At 35.0% G+C, this 21,187-nt stretch overlaps 1 protein-coding gene across 1 annotated transcript in view; it reads left to right on the top strand.

Moving 5' to 3' along the window:
* Agps (alkylglycerone phosphate synthase) overlaps positions 1-21,187 on the top strand; it is a 110,614-nt gene that overhangs the window by 51,856 nt on the left and 37,571 nt on the right. Inside the window, exons 10-14 of the mRNA XM_048345185.1 lie at positions 1,673-1,781; positions 5,310-5,437; positions 11,785-11,836; positions 17,254-17,330; positions 19,730-19,842. Of these exons, the coding sequence (XP_048201142.1) occupies positions 1,673-1,781; positions 5,310-5,437; positions 11,785-11,836; positions 17,254-17,330; positions 19,730-19,842 (479 nt within the window). The remainder of the gene's footprint in view (positions 1-1,672; positions 1,782-5,309; positions 5,438-11,784; positions 11,837-17,253; positions 17,331-19,729; positions 19,843-21,187) is intronic.

The raw sequence follows: 21,187 nt of genomic DNA, 5'->3' as shown, positions 1-21,187 counted from the left end.
TGCACACTTTTTAATGCATTTTGATCATATTCCTATCCTCTATCCTTTTGTCATTTTAATGCTTTCATATATTATATATATTTTTTGCAATACTAGGGTTCGGGCTCAGGGCTTTGTGATTGATATCAGACAGTCTACCACTTGAACCATGTCTCCAGCCTCTTGTACTCAGGTTGTTTTTGAGATGGGGTCTCAGTTTTTCCACAGTGCTAGCCTGGACTATGGTTCTCTTCTTTATGTTTCCCACAAAGCTGGGATGACATATGGACATTTTATATGGAAGGAGTTAATGCTATGGTACCATTTTCAGTAGTAAAACATTACATTTTACTTTCTAGCTTAAAGAAAGTGGTTGTTTTACAGGTTATGAACCTGTACATAAGTAACACTAGGCACAGCTTTTTCTGTAGACATGGAGTCTTGCAAACTTTTTTGTGACTTGGAACCTGATTCTTCTGATCTCGCCTCCTGTGTAAGTAGGATGACAGGAGTGTATCTCTGTGCTGAGCTACTGGTTCACATGAGGTCTCATGAGCATTTTGCCCTATATTGGCATCAAACTGTGTTCTTTTCAGTCTGTGTCACCTGGTTAGCTAAGATTACAGGTGTGGATCCTAGCCCCGATTTGTATCTGTATTGTTTTTTTTTTTTTTGGCCAGTCCTGGGGCTTGGACTCAGGGCCTGAGCACTGTCCCTGGCTTCTTTTTGCTCAAGGCTAGCACTCTGCCACTTGAGCCACAGCACCACTTCTGGCCATTTTCTGTATATGTGGTGCTGGGGAATTGAACCCAGGGCCTCATGTATACGAGGCAAGCACTCTTGCCACTAGGCCATATCCCCAGCCCCTATCTGTATTGTTTTTAAGATAATCTTATTAATATTTTTTTAGCTCTGGAAGACCTCAAACTTTAATTCTTCTGTATCAGTTTCCCAGGTGGTTGTATTATAGGTGTATACCATTATGCCTGGCCTTATTACCTTTCTTAAATTGCTGAAGTTTTTAATACTTTTATGCTTTACTATGCTTGGCCTTACCTTTTTAAATCGCTATCGTTTTTTTTTTTTTTTGGCCAGTCCTGGGCCTTGGACTCAGGGCCTAAGCACTGTCCCTGGCTTCTTCCCGCTCAAGGCTAGCACTCTGCCACTTGAGCCACAGCGCCGCTTCTGGCCGTTTTGTTTATATGTGGTGCTGGGGAATTGAACCTAGGGCCTCGTGTATCCGAGGCAGGCACTCTTGCCACTAGGCTATATCCCCAGCCCCAGCGTTTTTTTTTAAAAAAAAAATATGCTTCATGCTTCTCTTGCTCCGTGTGTGTGTGTGTGTGTGTGTGTGTGTGTGTGTGTGCATGTATGAGTGTGTGCTAGAACTAGGGCTTGAACTCGAGGCCCAAGTTCTGTTCACTAATTGTTGTTGTTGTTTCATTTCTTTATTGTTAAAGTGATCTAGAGGGGTTACAGTTTCATATGTAAGGCAGCGAGTACATATTTATTAGGTTTTTTTCTCAAGGCTAATACTGTACCACTTGAGCCACACACTCACTTCCAGCTTTGTAAAGGGCATCACCGCTTATTGGTTATTTTACAAGTAGTGTTTTATGTAAAATATATTCATGTGTTTATAAACACACAGGGAAATTGTTTAGAATTTATATCATGTATTGTGTTGAAACAGGTGGTTCATATGAAAGTGGTCACACCTAGAGGTGTAATAGAAAAAAGCTCTCAAGGACCTCGTATGTCAACAGGCCCTGATATCCATCACTTCATCATGGGATCTGAAGGTAAATAGTCATAACTGAAAATTCATTATGAAAAAAAAAGGTTAGTGACTTAGTTATATGAGAATCTGGGATGTTATGATATCAGATCTTTGAAGGAAGATAAGGTTCATGCATTTAAGAAATAAGAAGTCTAAACTTTTTTAAAAGTTTTTATTAGTACTTCATTTATTGTGAGAATGTTTTATTAAAGTTCATCTTAGGTTTTGATTTTTTTATTTCTAGAGACTATGTAATTTTTTTCATTTTATATCATTTGTTGGAATTTTAAATGAATTTTAAGAAAAGTTAGGGTTTAAAATGATTTAAACTTCTACTTATTTAATCTTTTTCCATTGCAAGTCATATCCTTGCTTGGTTACTTAATATTCAGCAGATGAGAGAATGCCACTCTTCATTTCATCCAAAGCATTAATTCTTGTACAGAGCAGAACAACATTGACCTTATTCTTTCTGTTTTGCAAAGTGCTCTGGAGGCACAGTAGTGAATTATATGCGTAAAGTAAACCTGTCTTGTTTTTCAGATTTTAGAATGGTTGAAGACATCCCCTAAATTCAGAGTAATAAAATAGATATAAAGGAGAAACTTTTCTAAGTTAGCAAAAGGATGCATTACTCATATTACAAAGTGGTCTGAGCTGAAGAAGATAGATTTTGGAAGCATTTAGCTTTATTCAGGAATAAAGGAATACTTGTAGCAAACTAAGATGTTATAGCATAAATCCTCATCTTTGACAGTAGCATCAGGTAGGGGAGAAAGTAAATTACATCTCTTGATATGATAGAGACCATATGTATCACTGAGCGTGCTAGGCTGATGACCAGTAAGTATTAGATCATCTGTATGATAATGAATGACAGATCTTTGTCAAGATATCTCACAAATTTACTATTTAATCCTTTTCTGATCAGCATATTATTTGAAAAACACTACTGCTTTTTAAATAAAAAGTAAACTTTAAAAATACATAATTCTTGATTATTTTTCTGGAGTATATATTAGTGTATCTAAAAGTTAACAAATCTAACCTTTTACCATCAGATGTCAAATTGAATAGATATTACAACTCTCAAGTTTTTTTTTTTTTTTTTTTTTTGGCCAGTCCTGGGCCTTGGACTCAGGGCCTGAGCACTGTCCCTGGCTTCTTCCCGCTCAAGGCTAGCACTCTGCCTCTTGAGCCACAGCGCCGCTTCTGGCCGTTTTCTGTATATGTGGTGCTGGGGAATTGAACCTAGGGCCTCGTGTATCCGAGGCAGGCACTCTTGCCACTAGGCTATATCCCCAGCCCCTAAAGTTTTAATAAATGATTGATGGATACATAATTGGAGTTGTTTGACTATGGTGTGGGTGTGGAAATGTACTATGGCTGTTTAATTGGTATAAATTTCTTTTGAGGTGTGTGAAAATAGTCTACAACTTACCATGATTTGTGAATATATGTAACTATACTGAAAGCCATTCAATTTTGTACCTTAAGTAGGTACATTTTGTTGCCAAATTATATCTCTTTTTTTTTTTTTTTTCTTTGGCCAGTCCTGGGCCTTGGACTCAGGGCCTGAGCACTGTCCCTGGCTTCTTCCCGCTCAAGGCTAGCACTCTGCCACTTGAGCCACAGCGCCGCTTCTGGCCGTTTTCTGTATATGTGGTGCTGGGGAATCGAACCTAGGGCCTCGTGTATCCGAGGCAGGCACTCTTGCCACTAGGCTATATCCCCAGCCCCCAAATTATATCTCAATAAAGATGTTAACCTAGTAGAGATAGCTTAACCACTTGGTATTTAAATTTTTTAATAATGCTTTTCTTGCAGCTAATATTGTTTATATCCTTATGCATGTTTACATTGTGTGTTCCAAACAGTTTTACCCCCAGCATTACACTCACCGACCCTTCCCTCTAAGAAACAGTGTCCGCAACAGATTTCCTTCTTCTATTTTCATAGTTGCAAATAGTCTATTTTAATAGTATTCAGTTTTCTTACCCTCTTCCCAGGAACCTTTCACTCTTAACTAATCCCCACCTGCTTATTTCTCTTTCCTTCCATTCTCCTATTTTTTTGTTGTTGTTGCATTTAAAAATCATCATTATAAAGGTGATGTCCAGAGAGGTTATAGTTACATAAGTCAGATATGGTGTATGTTTCTTTTTAAACAGTGTTACCCCTTCCCTTGCTCTCTCCCAGTTTTTCCCTCCTTCCCCACCCACAATTTGTATAGTTCATTGTCAACATAGTGTCTAGGGGGTACATTCTCCTATTGATCAGTAGTTTTTGGTAAATTTCTTTGTGTTGCTCCATATATACCTGTGATGTGTCACAGATATTATCCTCTTTATTTTTCCCTTTTTCCCCCTCTCTTCTTGAGTAGTCTCTTAGCTTAGTTCATGTTCTGTTTAACTTAGTAATTATGTGTGTATATGCATATTTATTTATATATATATGTTCATGAAAGTGAATGTCTTTTACGTCTAGCATCCACATATAAGTGATAAAAAACTTTTAGGTTAAAATATTAATTGAGGCAATTTGCAATCATACAATAATGGGAGAGTCATTTTATATAATCTCAGTGAGAAGATATATAGATATAGATATATAGTGAAATACAGTGTTTAATGTGGTTTACTTTTCATGGACTTTGCTAGTCTTTAACCCTGTGACCTTGATGAGTTATTCTATGTGTGTCATGAATTTATTGCAGCTCTAATTTATGTGGTACTTACATTTATTTATAGTATTGTGATGAAGTTCTGCAACTGAGTTTCTTCTTTATATTTCTAAAGAATGATTCTCAGAAAACTTGCTCTCAGGATTATTAATAACTACTGGTTTGGAAAGCTTGGTTTTGTGAGTGTATTTCTTTTGAACCATATTTTTTCAAATATTTTAGCATAGATATTTAGAACACATCAGATTACATTTTACTTATTTTTCACTTCTTTGATCAATCCCTCACTCCTCCGGTTAATAAAGTAAAGAACATTTGTTTTATTGGTGATCCTCTTATACTGAGTATTTATGTTAGCTACTTTGTCCCCAAATTTGTTGTTACTGTTTTGAGGTTGTCATTTTTTATATTCTTAGGGGAAAAAAGGCAAGGTAATAGTCAAATTTCCTTTGTTATATTGAATTTTCAAGAAGGTTAGGGTATTTTTGCCTCCAGTAAATTGTTTACACAATAAAAATAGGAAAATGCATCAAAATACATTTTGCTTTAATACATGTGAAATATAACTTGTTTTTCCAAATATTTTTAAAATAAGTAGTACTTTAAAAAACATTTGTAAGCAGTTTTATTGGAGAAAGATCATTTCAAGGTATTTTAAAATATTTACATATAGCTAAGGAAAACTGTTTTTAACCTTTTTTAAAATTATAAATTTGTTTTTATAAAAAGATTTGCATAGTCATTTTCCCCAAAATAGAATCAGTGAAATACATTTAAATATGACTAATGATTTAGAATAAATAGATTTAAATATGATTTAGAAAGTCATCATGTGATGTATTGGATTATTTCTCCTTTCTTTTTCAGGAACTCTTGGTGTAATAACAGAAGCTACAATAAAAATCAGACCAGTTCCTGAATACCAAAAGTATGGCTCGGTAGCTTTCCCTAATTTTGAACAAGGAGTAGCTTGTTTAAGAGAAATTGCAAAACAGGTAAGAAGTTAATATATGTATATGCTTAATTTTTATAATTCTATATGATTATAATGTTGCAGTAATCTTCTTGTTAGCTTGTTATATTTGTGGATTTTATGTGGTTTTCACTCATTTGTACATGTAAAGGTAGTGTCGTAAAAATATAATTATTGCTTTTAGTAATTGTATTGATATCTAACTTTTTTCTTGGCTTAAGGAGAGATGTATGATTCTAAGCCAAATATGTATGTGTTTATATGTGTGTGTGTGCGTGTGTAATTGATGGCCTTGAATGACTGTCTTATATGGAATGCTAAATTTCATAGTTCTTAAGTTATTTTAGGGTAAATTTTTGTGATTAATTGAAATATTACTATGCCTTAAGTAAGACAGTTGCTGAAATCAGAATAATGGCTAAATATTAATGGCCTCAAAGTTTGGAATTTTATTTATAAAATTTTAAAAAATTATAAAAGCTTTATTAAAGGTTCAGTTCATAAAATTTTGTTCAGTTTTAAGTAATATTTCTATCTGATCATTGCTGTTTTCCTTTTATGGTAAAATAAATATGAATACCAAAGCAAAACTTTGAAAATTGTAGAAAATTTGTTCAGTGTTTGTCATGGGACTTGAACTCAGGGCCTGGGCACTGTCCCTGGACTTTTTCTCTAAATGCTAGCATTCTACCACTTTGAGCCACAGGGCCACTTCTAGTTTTTTATTGGAGACATTTCTTTCCTGGTCCGCTTAGAACTTCAGATCTCAGCTTCCTGAGTACCTGGGATTACAGGTGTGAGCCACTGGTGCCTGATTTGAATAACATTTCTAATTAATCATCACTGCTTCAATTTTTGAGGCAAAATAATCATGAATACCAAATTAAAACTTTAAAAAAATTTATTTCTTAGAGCCTGAGGCAGGAAGAGCATGAGTTTGAGATCAACCTGGGCTACATAGTAAGAAACCATATAAGCAAATTGTAGAGGTTAAAAAGTAGTTTGGGTTGTTTTTTTCAAAAAAATAGGTCTTCATAAGATCAAATTAAATCTATTTGGCCATTTCTGTTCCTTTATAGTATCTCTGTTATAGGAATACAGACTTAATAGAGTCATTGAAAAATATTGTTATGAGATCTTTGGAGTAGACCCACACATATTTTGTAAATTTCTGAATGTTCTATTGCAAATACTCCCATGTAAATGTATCTTAGGTTTCATCATTAGGAAGCTTTGTACAAATACACCAGCACTTTAAGTTTACAGTTTCATTAGAATATATCTGTTGGATTTAAACATAAGTAGTTGGTATAATCTGATACAGTTTTTGTTACATTTTCATAGGCTCCTAGTAGAAAGTGACAGACAGGGAATTACTAACCAGTCCTGTTGAAATGTGGGGGATAGAATTTTTCTTTGTCCTTATATAAGTCAGTTAAAAAATGCCTTTTTATTCATTTAAAAACAAATCTTAGGGGCTGGGAATATGGCCTAGTGGCAAGAGTGCTTGCCTCATATACATGAAGCCCTGGGTTTGATTCCCCAGCACCACATATATAGAAAATGGCCAGAAGTGGCGCCATGGCTCAGGTTGGCAGAGTGCTACCCTTGACCAAAAAGAAGCCAGGGACAGTGCTCAGGTCCTGAGTCCAAGGCCCAGGACTGGCAATAAATAAATACATACATACATACATACATACATACATACATACATACATACATACAATTCTTAGACTGACACAGTATAGTTAAAAAGCAGGTTAAAAAAAAAAAAACAAAGCAGGTTGAAAAAGAGCACTTTTCTGTACTTACAGTTTTAACAGTTTAGTTTTGTGTATTTACAGACCTACTGTGGACCCAGAAGTTTGCCTTACTTGAAACAGATTTAAAAGCCCATATTTATAATATTTTGTTCTCATGTATTTCTTTTATGGGTAAAACAATTGCTAAGAATAGTTACTCCAATTTAAGGATATTATATTATTTTTCATATTTGTGTTTTTTATTTTTACTTATAATGTGAATGTAGAGAAGCATTAATGTATACCTGGAATAGGATAAAATGGATAAAAACATTTTATATTGGCTTAGGGACATATCACCTTATCAGTTTACTAAGTGCACAAGTCTCATGTCAAGAGAGTGAAACACCATTTGTTCTATTTTGTAACAATATTCTCAGGTTTAAAAAAGTGAGAAAATTATCAGATTTTGGCACCAGTCATTGTTCAATTTGGGATTTAGAATTTCCGCTGATAGCTGGAGAATTAAGGTTCATTAAAATGGATGGTACTTGGTTTATGATTATGCCAAGTTCTTGATTGAATAATGAGTTGACTGCTTGTAATTCTTCATTGTCATTTCATAGCACTTCAGTTTTTACAATGTTTTCAGTCTCAAGGTGCTTTTGATATTGTAGAGTCTATTCTGGATGAATATCTTTTGGAAAGGAGCACACATGATTTTCACAAATAGCAAATTTGCATTACTATTCTTACTAAAGGAAGTCAATTAAGCAACCTTACACTGGCAACAGAAGGATTCTACCAAGGTCTTGTATGCTATCTTTGTCCACATAAGGAATTGCACTCTTTCAATGCTTCCTGCCTTGTGAGGATCTAAAGGAAGATTTAGTGCAAGATTAATGTGACTGTATCTCATTAGTAGCAGTCCATTCTAATACCCTTCTTTACTCAGTAGATGGGTAAGTTATTTTTAAGACGTTCTCAGATAATAGGTTCCCTATGTTAGCCTCTCAAGAGGAGAGAAGAAAGAGGGTTTTTAAATTGGAATATCAGTGTCAGATAAAATATTTTATTTTGTTCTTGTTTGTTTAGAAATGACAATGATATCTTTATGAGGTTTCAAACAAGCCCAAAGGCACAATTTTTTTCACTTGTTTTCAGGAAGAATGATGGAGTATGCACTGCAACGTTGAGGGAGGAACTTATCTTCCAGTTAGAGAAAAAAATATAGCAGAGAGAATGACCTTAGTCGACTATTTCGTTAGCCAGATTCTTTACTCTCTGATCCAGAAAAATGAGAACAATTTTAAGATATGCTATTAGAAGCTGCTTTTCCTTTTATTAAACTGACATAATGTGAAATTGTAATTAGGAAACTGGTAGTAAATTTTGATCCTTTCATTACTTTTAAGTGAAGGGAAATGTTTATACAATAATATATGTATTTTTATTCTTTAAAAATCAAGTTTTGATTGTCTTTTAAAAATAGTTCTTTTTGTTATAGTGCAAACTCTTTATTGTAGGCTAATGTGTCACTTCCAGTATAATCAGCCAGTAATAACAATAGCCTTAAATATTGTGTTATTTTTCTTTCTAATATCAACTCTGACTTGTAAGGTAGAGAAAAAAATCAGTTAGGTTTTTATTTCAAGAAATTTGCATTTGACAGACTTCAGCCTCATTGGAACTTGTAAATTAATTTTACCATTGCCATTTTGTGGGTGTACTGTGTTTTTCATAGCTCACATAGTGAAATGGATGATATGTGAGAATTTCTAGTAATCACTGAGGATTTTATATCATAATATCGTCTATAATTTGTGCTTATGGTATTTAGTGCTGAAACATTTGCTTGAACAATGTGAGATTAGCAGACTATTTCTATTACAGTCTTCAGGCCCAGGAATCTACACAGAAAGTATGATTTACTTTTAGAAGAAACAGGCCTTTTCAACTCAAATATGATTCGGGCCTTAGTTGCTGTACCACAAACATAGAATCATTCAATGCTTATCTTTAATAATTTCTCTTAAAGAAGCTAAAATAATAGAAACCTCACAGGCATTTGAAATGTATGCCAATACTGAATTTCTTTTCCCAATAACTATCTGAAACAATGTCTTATCTGAACTGCAAATAGAAGCCATGATTGCTCTAGGAAAACTACTTTTTTTTAGAAATCTTTTGATGTGTTTTCTGAAGGGCCTTTAAAAAAATAAGGTATTTGTATTGAGAAATCTGCTGCTTTTGTAAGTTAGTGCAGAGAATACTACGAATACTTAATTCCTAGCCTCCTTAAAAGAAAGAAATTGCCAGCCATTTTACTTAATCAGTCTCATATCCATATTTTGAGATTCATGTGGTTATTTTTTCACTGTTAAAGTGAAACAAAGATACTGACATTTCTTAACTAGGTTTTAAATTCTCAAACCTTTTTAGGATGATTTACATATAAAATGTATTTAGATTAAAGTTGTATAACATGAGAGGCTCTAGTAAGGGCAAATAACTTATTTCAGGTTAGAGCAAGCAAATTTTGAGTGTTGTGTAAGGGTTTGAATTTCTCATTAACTCACCATTAAAACTGGTTGAAATACTTGTTTTCAGATGAGTTCTGATCATCTACCAGCAGGGGTCACTTTAACTTAGGGACCTTTTCTTCCCCTTTTCTGTGGAATATGGCACTCTTACTTCAGAATACTAAAATAGGATGGGAATGAAATTAGAGCTATGGTTATTAGAATTTATGCTGTCCTCAAAGCATAAAGGTAAGCTTGAGTTTGTAAAGGAAATTTTGAGATCTTCAACCTACAAACTAGTTTTAAAGCACTGGAAACAAAATCTAATCTTAACTTTAGATACAGCAACTCATATTGAATATTTTAAAAATAATGATATTTGTTCTTTTGAGACACTGTCTTAAAGAAGAAAAGAGAAAGAATTTGAGATTCAATGAAAATTAGCTTAATTTTAATTCTATACAGAAATTGTAGCCAATTTGACCATTATTAGTGTTTCTGTTATAGTTCTTTATTATCGCAAAATTAGTATGACTGCAGGCTGAGTCTGCCTTTCTTTCTCCTTCCTTCCTTCCTTCCTTCCTTCCTTCCTTCCTTCCTTCCTTCCTTCCTTCCTCCCTTCCTCCCTCCCTCCCTCCCTCCCTCCCTCCCTCCCTCCCTCCCTCCCTCCCTCCCTCCCTCCCTCCCTCTCTTTCTCTCTTTTTCTGTTTATGTGGTACTGAAGAATCATTCAAACCTAGGACTTCATGCATGCTAGGCAAGCACTCTACCACTAAGCCACATTCCCAGCCGGCTGAATATTTCTTAATAAAAAAAATTGGCATTATAGGTTTTTTTCACTTGACTATTTGTATAGATAAGGAATTGAGTGTCCCTAATTTGGAAATCCAAAATGTTTCAAAATTTAAAATTTTGTGTGTGAAAAGTCAGTTCTCAAAATGTTTTGGATTTTAGAGTATTTCAGATTTTACAATTTCACATTAAGACTAACTGGACCTGTATTTGCTTTCTTCAGTTTTCCTTTTTTGCAACTTTAAACATGTGGTTATGTAAATAAAACAATTCAATATTTGTTTTTTTAGATACCTATTCTTATCCATCAAAGTTTCCTTGATGTTTTCATTCAAGTAACCTTGAAGAATTTAAAAATCTAGATACTGTCTGTCTGGTTTTTCTATTTAAAATAAATTATGAGAAGGGATAAGTAGAAGGAATTTTCTTTTAGAGTTGTCTGTGCAGATACTATATATACTTTTTTTGGCTAGTCCTAGGACTTGAACTCAGGGCCTGAGTAACTATCCCTGGCTTCTTTTTGCTCAAGGCTAGCACTCTGCCACTCGAGCCACATTACTACTTCCTGGCTTTTTCTGTATATGTGGTGCTGAGGAATCAAACCCAGGGCTTCTTATATGCTAGGCAAGCACTCTACCACTAGGCCACATTTCCAGCTCTACATATACTTTTTTTTTTTAACTGTATTTTATTGTCTTTTCTGTTTTGGTACTGGGGATCGAACCCAGGACTTTGCACTTGCTGGGCAAGTACTTTGCCACTGAGCTACATCCCAGCCCCACTACATACACTTTTTAGAAGTTTTTTGGCACATGAAAATTTCCTCCATTATCTTTTCATTTTTCAAATATAATTCAAAACCTTAGATAATATAGTTCAAAAGCAGTATAACTTTTCAGGCAATGTGTTTAATCTTAACTTTTTTCTATAATGGTCCACCTTGAGGTCTGGTGTTTCTTTTGACATATTCCCATGTCTTTGCTAGGTATTAAGCAGATCTTCTTGCTGAAACAAAGATGTGGTAAATTAATGTTTGTGTGTATATGCATCTGTTATATGTATATTTCTCTTCCAAATACTTTATAGTAGCTAATGAGTTTTGTTTTCATGAAAGTACATGAATAGTTAAGGGGTGTGTTTTGTGTGTGTGTGTGTGTGTGTGTGTGTGTGTGTTGTGTGTATGTGTGTGTTTTCCTTTCTACATACTTTTAGGAATTAAAGCTTTAAAGATAATGTTCATATTTTACTTGTGTAGCTTATTAGTATATTAAACTTGTATCACTTTTTTTGTTTTTATTTTCATTTTTAAACAGAGATGTGCTCCTGCATCCATTCGTCTCATGGACAACCAGCAGTTTCATTTTGGTAAGTAATGAGTGGTAATTTTAAAATATACTTATCCTCCAAAATTTGTAGAGCTGGGAAAGTATATATCATGATCCCTGCTCCTTAGGAAGCTCTCAGTTACAATGAATGAGTACAGTAGTGTTGAAAGGGTTATGAAAGAAGACTACATTGGCTACTGGGGACCATAAATGAAAGAATACTTATTCTACTATTTAAAGTGGAGGTAGATAGTCAGAAAATATTTCTAATGAATTGTGTTGTTTGGGACAAATCTTCAAAGGGAAATAGAGGTTTTCCTGATATAGTTTCTTCTCCCCTGTCAAACTTGTTTGTCATCAAAACTTTGAATTTATGAAGCCCCAGTGGCATATATTTTAGTGTACTTTGAATAGTTCTGTGTGCCTCAAATAGAGGGTGGGGTAAAGGTTTTTATATGAAATAAGAGCTAGGGTTTTTCAGAGTAGATATGGATTGTGTTTTATTAACAGTAGATGTCTTTGCGGAGGGAATATAATCTAAAAAAGAAAAATAAACTATCACACAGCATTATTCAGGACAGATTTGAAAGATATAGAAGAACCACGAGGATACCAAAGAGTTTAACGATGCAAATTGGGGTCCTTCAGCAGAGTGAGAGCAGTGGCAATTGCATGTAAGGTATATTAAAAAAAAAAGTTAATATTGATTTGGTTGATTAGGTAGATTAAATGACAGCACAAAAGAAGTGGTTTAGGGAAAAGATTATGATGGGTTAGTTATCTAAGGTGTCATGCAGATATTGGGTGGAGAATTGCATTGGCAATTGTGTGTGAAAACATTTTTTCTTTATTTTGTCTAAGTATTAAACTTTCTGACATAATTTGTTAATCATGTTTTTGGTTTTTGGGTTTGTTGTTGTTGTTTTTTTTGCCAGTTCTGTGGCTTGAACTCAGGGCCTGAGCACTGTCCCTGGCTTCTTTTTGCTCAAGGCTAGCCCTCTACCACTTGAGCCACAGTGCCCCTTCTGGCTTTTTCTACATACATGGTGCTGAGGAATTGAACCCAGGGCTTCATGTATATGAGGCAAGCGCTCTACCACTAGGTCATATTCCCAGCCTGGTTAATCATGTTTTAAATTCTTTACTGCTATCCTTTCTCTTTTTACCTCTTTTACTTTGTGTGTGTGTGTGTGTGTGTGTGTGTGTGTGTGTGTGTGTGTGTGTGTGTGTGTGTGTGTGTATGCAATCAAATGCTCACACTGGTCATAGGACTTGAATTTAGGACCCGAGGACTGACCCTGAGCTTTTTTTACTTTAGGCTAGCACTCTACCACTTGAGCCACAGCTCTCATGTCCAGCTTTTTGGTGCTAAATTGTGGATAGGAGTCACGTGGATTTTCCTGCTGGGGCTGGCTTTGAACTGTGATTAGATCTTCAGATCTCAGCCTGCTGAGTAGCTACTGTTTCAGGCGTGAGCCTCTGTTGTCCAGCTCTATGGTTTTTATATAATTTAAAACATTTGAAATAGTTTTTGAGTTTATGGAATGATTGCTCAGTAATAAATACTAAAGGCTAAGATAAGCAGACTTTTGTTTATCATGGCAAAAGAGAGAACACCTAATAGATAGCTCACAGAAAGTGTTGAACACATTACCAGAAGCACATTTTTTGGCTAAAGTCCACAAGTCTTACATGGTAGAGCTGAGATTAAAGTCATCTGACTGAAACCTAAAACTTTCCCCAATGTCTCTAATCACTTCAAACCCACATAGTTAATAAACCCTTCTAAATTACTTAACATTACAACAACACAAAATTCACTAATCAGATTGTTTGGTTAATTTGTCAACTCATTTTCTGTAAAACAACTGTAGCCACATATATTTTGAATGTAATTAATTTCATAGGCAACTTTTAAGGAAAAGTAAAAGATAGCAAAATTCTTTAGTTAATACCTGTTGAATCCAAGCTATGTCAGTTCATTTTGGGTGATGCATATTACTAAGTCCTGTATGAATAATGGAAATTATACATATACATGCAATTGGTTGAACAGTTTATCCTTCAGGCTTATTTCATATTGTAACACTAACATTTGTAGTTCTTATCAATCGTATAAAGATTATAAGTGGATTAGAAGACTTTTTTTTTTTTTTTTTTTTTTTTTTTTTGCCAGTCCTGGGGCTTGAAGTCAGGACCTGAGCACTGTCCCTGGCTTCCTTTTGCTCAGGGCTAGTACTCTACCACTTGAGCCACAGTGCTACTTCTGGCTTTTTCTATGTATGTGTTCCTGGGGAATTGAACCCAGGGCTTCAAGTATGTGAGGCACGCACTCTACCACTAGGCCATATTCCTAGCCCTAAAAGACTTTTGTATGAAGAATAATTTCCATCTTTTTTTTTTCTTTCTTTCTTTCTTTTTTTTTTTTTTGGCCAGTTCTGGGGCTTACACTCAGGGCCTAAGCACTGTCCCTGGCTTTTTTTTTGCTCAAGGATAGCACTCTGCCACTTGAGCCACAGCGCCACTTCTGGCCATTTTCTGTATATGTGGTGCTGGGGAATTTAACCCAGGGCTTCATGTATGCGAGACAAGCACTCTTGCCACTAGGCCATATCCCCAGCCAATTTCCATCTTTTTTGCAAGATTACAACACACATACTCAGCCAATACATTTGTGCATATATTTTGTTATTAATATGAGAAGTGAATGCTAGGAAAATCTTTTAAAGTCCTAATTATGCTGGAGAACCATCTATGATGGAGTAAAATATAAAGAACAAAACCCATAAGCAGATCTCTTACTTTTGATCCAAGAGCTGAAAAGGATGCTAGGTTTATCTGTATCTTACATGTAGTCTTTTGTTATTGATGTTGTTTTGTTTTGTTTTGTCTCAGTTATAGCACAAGTATCTCTTACCTCTGGTTAAGATTTCCATTACTTAGTCTTTTATGTAACCAAATTTCCTATTATAATGGGGAAAAATGTGGAATAAATGTTAGTAAAGATTCAAATTTTCACTAAAAAAAAGAAAAAAATAAAAGAATGGAGCCAGGTGCTGGTAGCTCATGCCTGTTAATGCTAGCACTCAGGAGGTTGAGATCTGAGGGTCATAGTTCAAAGGCAGCCCTGGAAGGAAAATCCATGACTCGTCTCCAATAAAAACTACCAAAAAAGCCAGAAGTAGAGGTGTGGCTCAAGGGGTAGAATGCTAGTTTTGAACAAAAAAGGTTAAGAAAAGTGCCCAGGCCCTAAGTTCAAGCCACGAGACTGGCACAGACACACAAACAAAATGCATATATCAAATATGATGACTACCAGTAATAGCTGTTGTAGAAGTGGCTAGTTTACTATTTGTATTTATTTTAAAGGAAGATCTTACACTTTAAAAACAAAATCTCATTGTGTATGTATACAGCACATTTTCTTGATCCATTCATCTAGGTTGGTTCCATATCTTAGCTATGGTAAATAATGCTGCAACTAACATGGTTGTGCTAGTAGCTTTCATATGACCTTGTTTGTGGTCATTTGGGTAAATACCCAGAATGGGATTGCTGGGTCATAGGGGAGCTCTATGTTTAGTCTTTTGAGGAACCTCCCTCCATACTGCTTTCCAGAGTGGTAGAACAAGTTTACACTCCCACCAACAGTGTAGAAGTGTTCCCTTTTGGTCACATCCTTGCCACCATCTATTGATAGTGGCTATTCTAACTGGGGTAAGGTGGAATTTCAATGTGGTATGTTTTTTAAAAATTTATTTATTGTCAGTATATGCAGAGGGGTTACAGTTTCATACATAAGGCAGTGAGTATATTTCTTATCAAACTTGTTACCTCCTCTCTATGTGTTTTTGATTTGCATTTCTTTTATGGCCAGACATGTTGAGAATTTCTTCTTGTGTCTATTAGTCATTCTTATTTCCTCTTCAGAGAAGTCTCTCTTTAAGCCTTTCATTTAAGGCTTTTTAAAAACTAAGCCTTTTACTTGGAAGTGATTTTAGGTTTATTAAAAACTTTAACCTTTTTCATAAAAGTTATATATAGAGTGCCATATTTTTCTGAATTGAGCTCATAGCACTAAGGCTAGATGTATAACTCTTTTTTTTTTTTTTTTTTGGCCAGTCCTGGGCCTTGGACTCAGGGCCTGAGCACTGTCCCTGGCTTCTTCCCGCTCAAGGCTAGCACTCTGCCACTTGAGCCACAGCGCCGCTTCTGGCCATTTTCTGTATATGTGGTGCTGGGGAATCGAACCTAGGGCCTCGTGTATCCGAGGCAGGCACTCTTGCCACTAGGCTATATCCCCAGCCACAATGTATAACTCTTACTTTGAGTCTTAAGAATTGAGAAGTTGCTACTCTTTGATGAGAAAACAATGAGAAAATAGCAAAAGGTTTTCACTCATACCTAATATAGTCAAAGATGTTAACAGAATCTGATAATGCCATTTATCTTATTTTTGGCTATCCATGTATGATTAAAAATCAATTGCTAGTTTTATGTCAAGAATTTTGGATGAGTTAAGAATTAAGAAATAGGGCTGGGGGGCTGGGAATATGGCCTAGTGGCTAGAGTGCTTGCCTTGTATACATGAAGCCCTGGGTTCGATTCCCCAGCACCACATATATAGAAAATGGCCAGAAATGGCGCTGTGGCTCAAGTGGCAGAGTGCTAGCCTTGAGCAAAAAGAAGCCAGGGACAGTGCTCAGGCCCTGAGTCCAAGGCCCAGGACTGGCAAAAAAAAAAAAAAAAAAAAAAACAAACAAAAAAAAAAACAAGAAATAGGGCTGGGGATATGGCCTAGTGGCAAGAGAGCTTGCCTCGTATACATGAGGCCCTGGGTTCGATTCCCCAGCACCACATATACAGAAACGGCCAGAAGTGGCGCTGTGGCTCAAGTGGCAGAGTGCTAGCCTTGAGCAAAAGGAAGCCAGGGACATTGCTCAGGCCCTGAGTCCAAGGCCCAGGACTGGCCAAAAAAAAAAAAAAAAAAGAATTAAGAAATAACATTAAACTTTAACTTCATATCTGATTGTAACTTTGATTGTTTCTGTATATGTAAAAAAAATGAAAGTTAAGCCAGCCACCTGGTGTTTTTAGTGAAATAAAAATTAATGAAGTAGTTTCACTCTGTACAAACTGCCATGCTGCACAATAACCTAAATTATCACTGCATTTAGTGATTTGATGCAAAAACAAACAAACCAACATTGGGTTTTCTAAATGAAAAGTTGTGACATTTGAAAGAAAATGACAAAAGATGAAGACTTTAAGTATAAATATAAGAGATTAAGAATATTAGTCATTTAAATCATTGAAGACAAAAGATGAAGACCTTAAATCTAAGTATAAATGTGAGAGATTAAAATATTAGTCATTTAAGCCTTTATCATCTTTATCATACTAAATTGGCCTAATTTTTTTTTTAATCTTTCTTTAAATATATTTTTTTCCTTTTAGGTCATGCTCTTAAACCTCAAGTTTCCTCTATTTTTACATCATTTTTGGATGGGTTAAAAAAGTTTTATATTACAAAGGTATGCCTTTTAATAAAATGCTAAACATTTATTTAAATGCCTTAGATACTGTTTCTTGCCTTCTTCCCCTTAAATGAACTTACTATAAGGATGCTTTTTCATATTGTTGTGTACCTTTTGTTTTCCATGTTGGAATAAATATTTGATCACATCAATGTTGCAGTCAGTTTTAAAAATTTTCCTTTTCTGGTTTTAAAAGTTCCTGAAATAACGCGGTATTGGACAATTTAATGCTGATAAAATTTTCTATTTTAAATTTTTTTTTTTTTTTGCCAGTCCTGGGCCTTGGACTCAGGGCCTGAGCCCTGTCCTGGCTTCTTTTTGCTCAAGGCTAGCACTCTACCACTTGAGCCACAGCTCCACTTCTGGCCATTTTCTATGTATGTGGTGCTGGGGAATTGAACACAGGGCTTCATGTATGTGAGGCAAGCACTCTTGCCACTAGGCCATATTCTCAGCCCTCTATTTTAATTTTTATTAACAGTAGAAACTTAGATGTGAAATAAAGATTTTTTTCATACCTCTGATTAGAAAATTGCTTTTCTTAAGGGTTATAGTAGGTTATATTACCACCAGCAATAAATGTGCATTGTTGTAATCTTGTTATTGCATAGGAATTTTATTTTTTATGCTTTAAATTTACTAGGATGAAAATAGTACTGTGTTTTAGTTAATGTTTCTTGAAACTAAAGAGAGACTGAGCATATGTCTTTTCTAGATAATTTTTGTTTGAATTATTTGAATATAATTAATTTGAACAATGGAATTGTTAGAAGCTCTTTGTAAATAGCTTTACCCAGTCCAATGCTTCCAATTTAATAGGATTTTTTTTGTTCTGGTGTTTCAAGTGTATATTTTTTCCACTGTGGTTATTTATTTAATCACTCCCAAGATTAGAAATGTCTTCCTTTCTTTGAAATATAATTAAGATTGCTTGCTTCTCTCTCTCTCGTGTTAAGTACAAATTAAATTTTTTCTTTGTTATTCATTTTATTTCAATTTTATGATGTGAGATAGAGATCTTAATTAATCTTCACTTCTTGTTCTCACATTTGCTAATGGGCTCTATGAGCACTGTCCACTTTAATACCTGATACTTTCTTTTTCTTTTTTTGTGATTATACTGGGGCTTTCACTCCGGAGTTTACATTCTTTTTTTTTTTTTTTTTTTGGCCAGTCCTGGGCCTTGGACTCAGGGCCTGAGCACTGTCCCTGGCTTCCTTTTGCTCATGGCTAGCACTCTGCCACTTGAGCCACAGCGCCACTTCTGGCCATTTTCTGTATATGTGGTGCTGGGGAATCGAACCCAGGGCCTCATGTATACGAGGCAAGCTCTCTTGCCACTAGGCCATATCCCCAGCCCCGAGTTTACATTCTTGACTGGCTTTTTTGCTTACACAAGCACTGTGCTACTTGAATTATACCTCAGTTCTGGCCTTTTGGTCATTAGTTGGGGATCAGAGTCTCTAGAATTTGTCTGCTAGAGCAAGTTTTGGATGGTGAGCTTCAGGTCTCAGCTTCCCTAATAGCTAGGTTTGTACGTGTGAGCCACAAACACCTCAATAGACTTCTGCTACTCAGACATTGATTTGTCTGGCCTAAGACATTTGATTGTATGGTACATTTCCAAGAAATAGACTAGTTTTAATGTTTTAAATTCTTTTAAGTTTGTTTTTATTCTGGAAAATTTAAATAGATTTAATTCTTGTAGGTCTAGTTTTTTCTATTATTCAGAATTTTGATAATCATCATTATTACCTGGTTTTTTTAAATAACTTTAGGAAGTCCATTGGGATTGCTGAATGAGAATAAACAAATATTAATTTAAGAACATATTGACAGGTTTAGAATAATTTATGCATTCAGGAACATTACATGTCTTTCTGACTTGTTTTCCTACTGAACTTACATATTCAAAAATCTTAATTACTTTAATTTTATGTACAAAATCTTTTTGAAAATATTACCTAATAAGTTATTATTGATATATAAGAATGCTGTTGATTTTCTTCCTCTTTTATCCATCTGCTTGTTGTATCATTTTGGAATTCTTATTTGATTTGACAGTTATAATTCTGATAACTTATGTGTTGTATCATTATGTCATGATTTAGACATGCAGTACTTTTATGTAAAGTGTTTTTGTGGCTTGTACATATGCTTTTTTTTTTTGTGGTGCTAGGGATCCAATTCAGAGCCTCATGCTTGGCAAGTGCTGTACCTTTAAGTGTCATTTAATGACACTAAGCATTTTTATTGATTAACAAAATGTTACAAAGCTCAAATTTTAATCAATTGGTATATTGAAGCCCAGACCAGAAGGAAACAAAAAGTAAAATTTATTTTGATTTACTATTATATAGGATAAGACTTAGCTATAATAATATTTTATTTTTCAGTTTAAAGGATTTGATCCGAATCAAATAAGTGTCGCCACCTTACTGTTTGAAGGGGACCGTGAGAAGGTTCTTCAACATGAAAAACAAGTATATGACATTGCTGCAAAATTTGGGTATGGCTTTAAGTTCATAATGTCAAGAGAAAGTAAAGTTAGAATTCTGGTATCTCAAGTATTTATTAACACACTAGGGATTAATGTCTATGTGGACTGCATGTCTCTTGGTAACTATTTAAGTTTGCTACTTGTGGGAAGTTGTTTTACTGCCACAATTTGTAGGATGTTAGATTGTTTGGTTGCTCTTGTCTAATTACACAAACATATAGTAAACATTTTTATTTTCCAGTGTTTTACAGTTTCACTAATTTTATATTTGTCATTTGTACAAGAGTAAGAAAAAATATTCTCATGTTATTTTTCAGTTATAGTATGTGTTGTATAAAGCATGCTATTGGTGTGTTTTTAAAAGGAGATTGTATTTAATCCATAGTATTTGATAAATCATCTCTGCTCCATTCTTTGTCACTTATGGTTTTGTGCTGGTATAAAGAAACAGAAAACATTTCACATTTATAACCAACTGAATAATGATAGGGTGGTTTCTGACTGTCTTTTGATTGATCATAGGACTGATAGATAAGAACTATATTGGAAATGCCATTTATCAGGAGTCCATTTTTCCCCCTTTTAAGAACATAAACTAACAGTCTGGACTTTCTTTTTTGTTTCATACATATTATACGTGTGTGTGTGTGGGGGGGGTGTGGGTTCTTTACTTTCATACCTTTTTTTAATTAAGAAAACAAATGAACACCATTTGGAACTATGTGCTTTAGAATGTTCCAATTTTATGTATTCTTTCCACATGTATTGCTTTCCCCTTTCCACATGTATTACTTTACCCTTTTACTGGCTGGATTGACTGAGCTTATCTGGGTGCTGGTGGCTCATGCCTGTAATTTCTTTTTTTTTTTTTTTTTTTTTTGGCCAGTCCTGGGCCTTGGACTCAGGGCCTGAGCACCATTCCTGGCTTCTTTTTGCTCAAGGCTAGCACTCTGCCACTTGAGCCGCAGTGCCACTTCTGGCCATTTTCTGTATATGTGGTGCTGGGGAATCGAACTGAGGGCTTCATGTATACTAGGCAAGCGCTCTTGCCACTAGGCCATATCCCCAGCCCCATGCCTGTAATCTTAATGGAGGCTGAGACCCAAGGATCATAGTTCAAAGCCAGCCTAGGCCGGAAAGTCCATGAAACTCTTATCTCTAACCATCAAAAAATCGGAAGTGGAGCTATAGCTTAGGTAGTAGAATGCCAGAATTGAGCATAAAAGCTCAAGGACAGTGCCTAGGCCCCGAGTTCAAACCACAGGACCTGCACACAGCAAAACAAAAAACATATGGTTCTTAAAGTGGCAAAGGGTCTGATTTTGGACTTACTAGTTTACTCTTTTAATTTTTT

This window comes from Perognathus longimembris, chromosome 4 (assembly GCF_023159225.1).
Source record: "Perognathus longimembris pacificus isolate PPM17 chromosome 4, ASM2315922v1, whole genome shotgun sequence".
Classification (NCBI taxonomy): Eukaryota; Metazoa; Chordata; class Mammalia; order Rodentia; family Heteromyidae; genus Perognathus; species Perognathus longimembris.
This window is presented reverse-complemented; position numbering and strand designations above follow the sequence as displayed.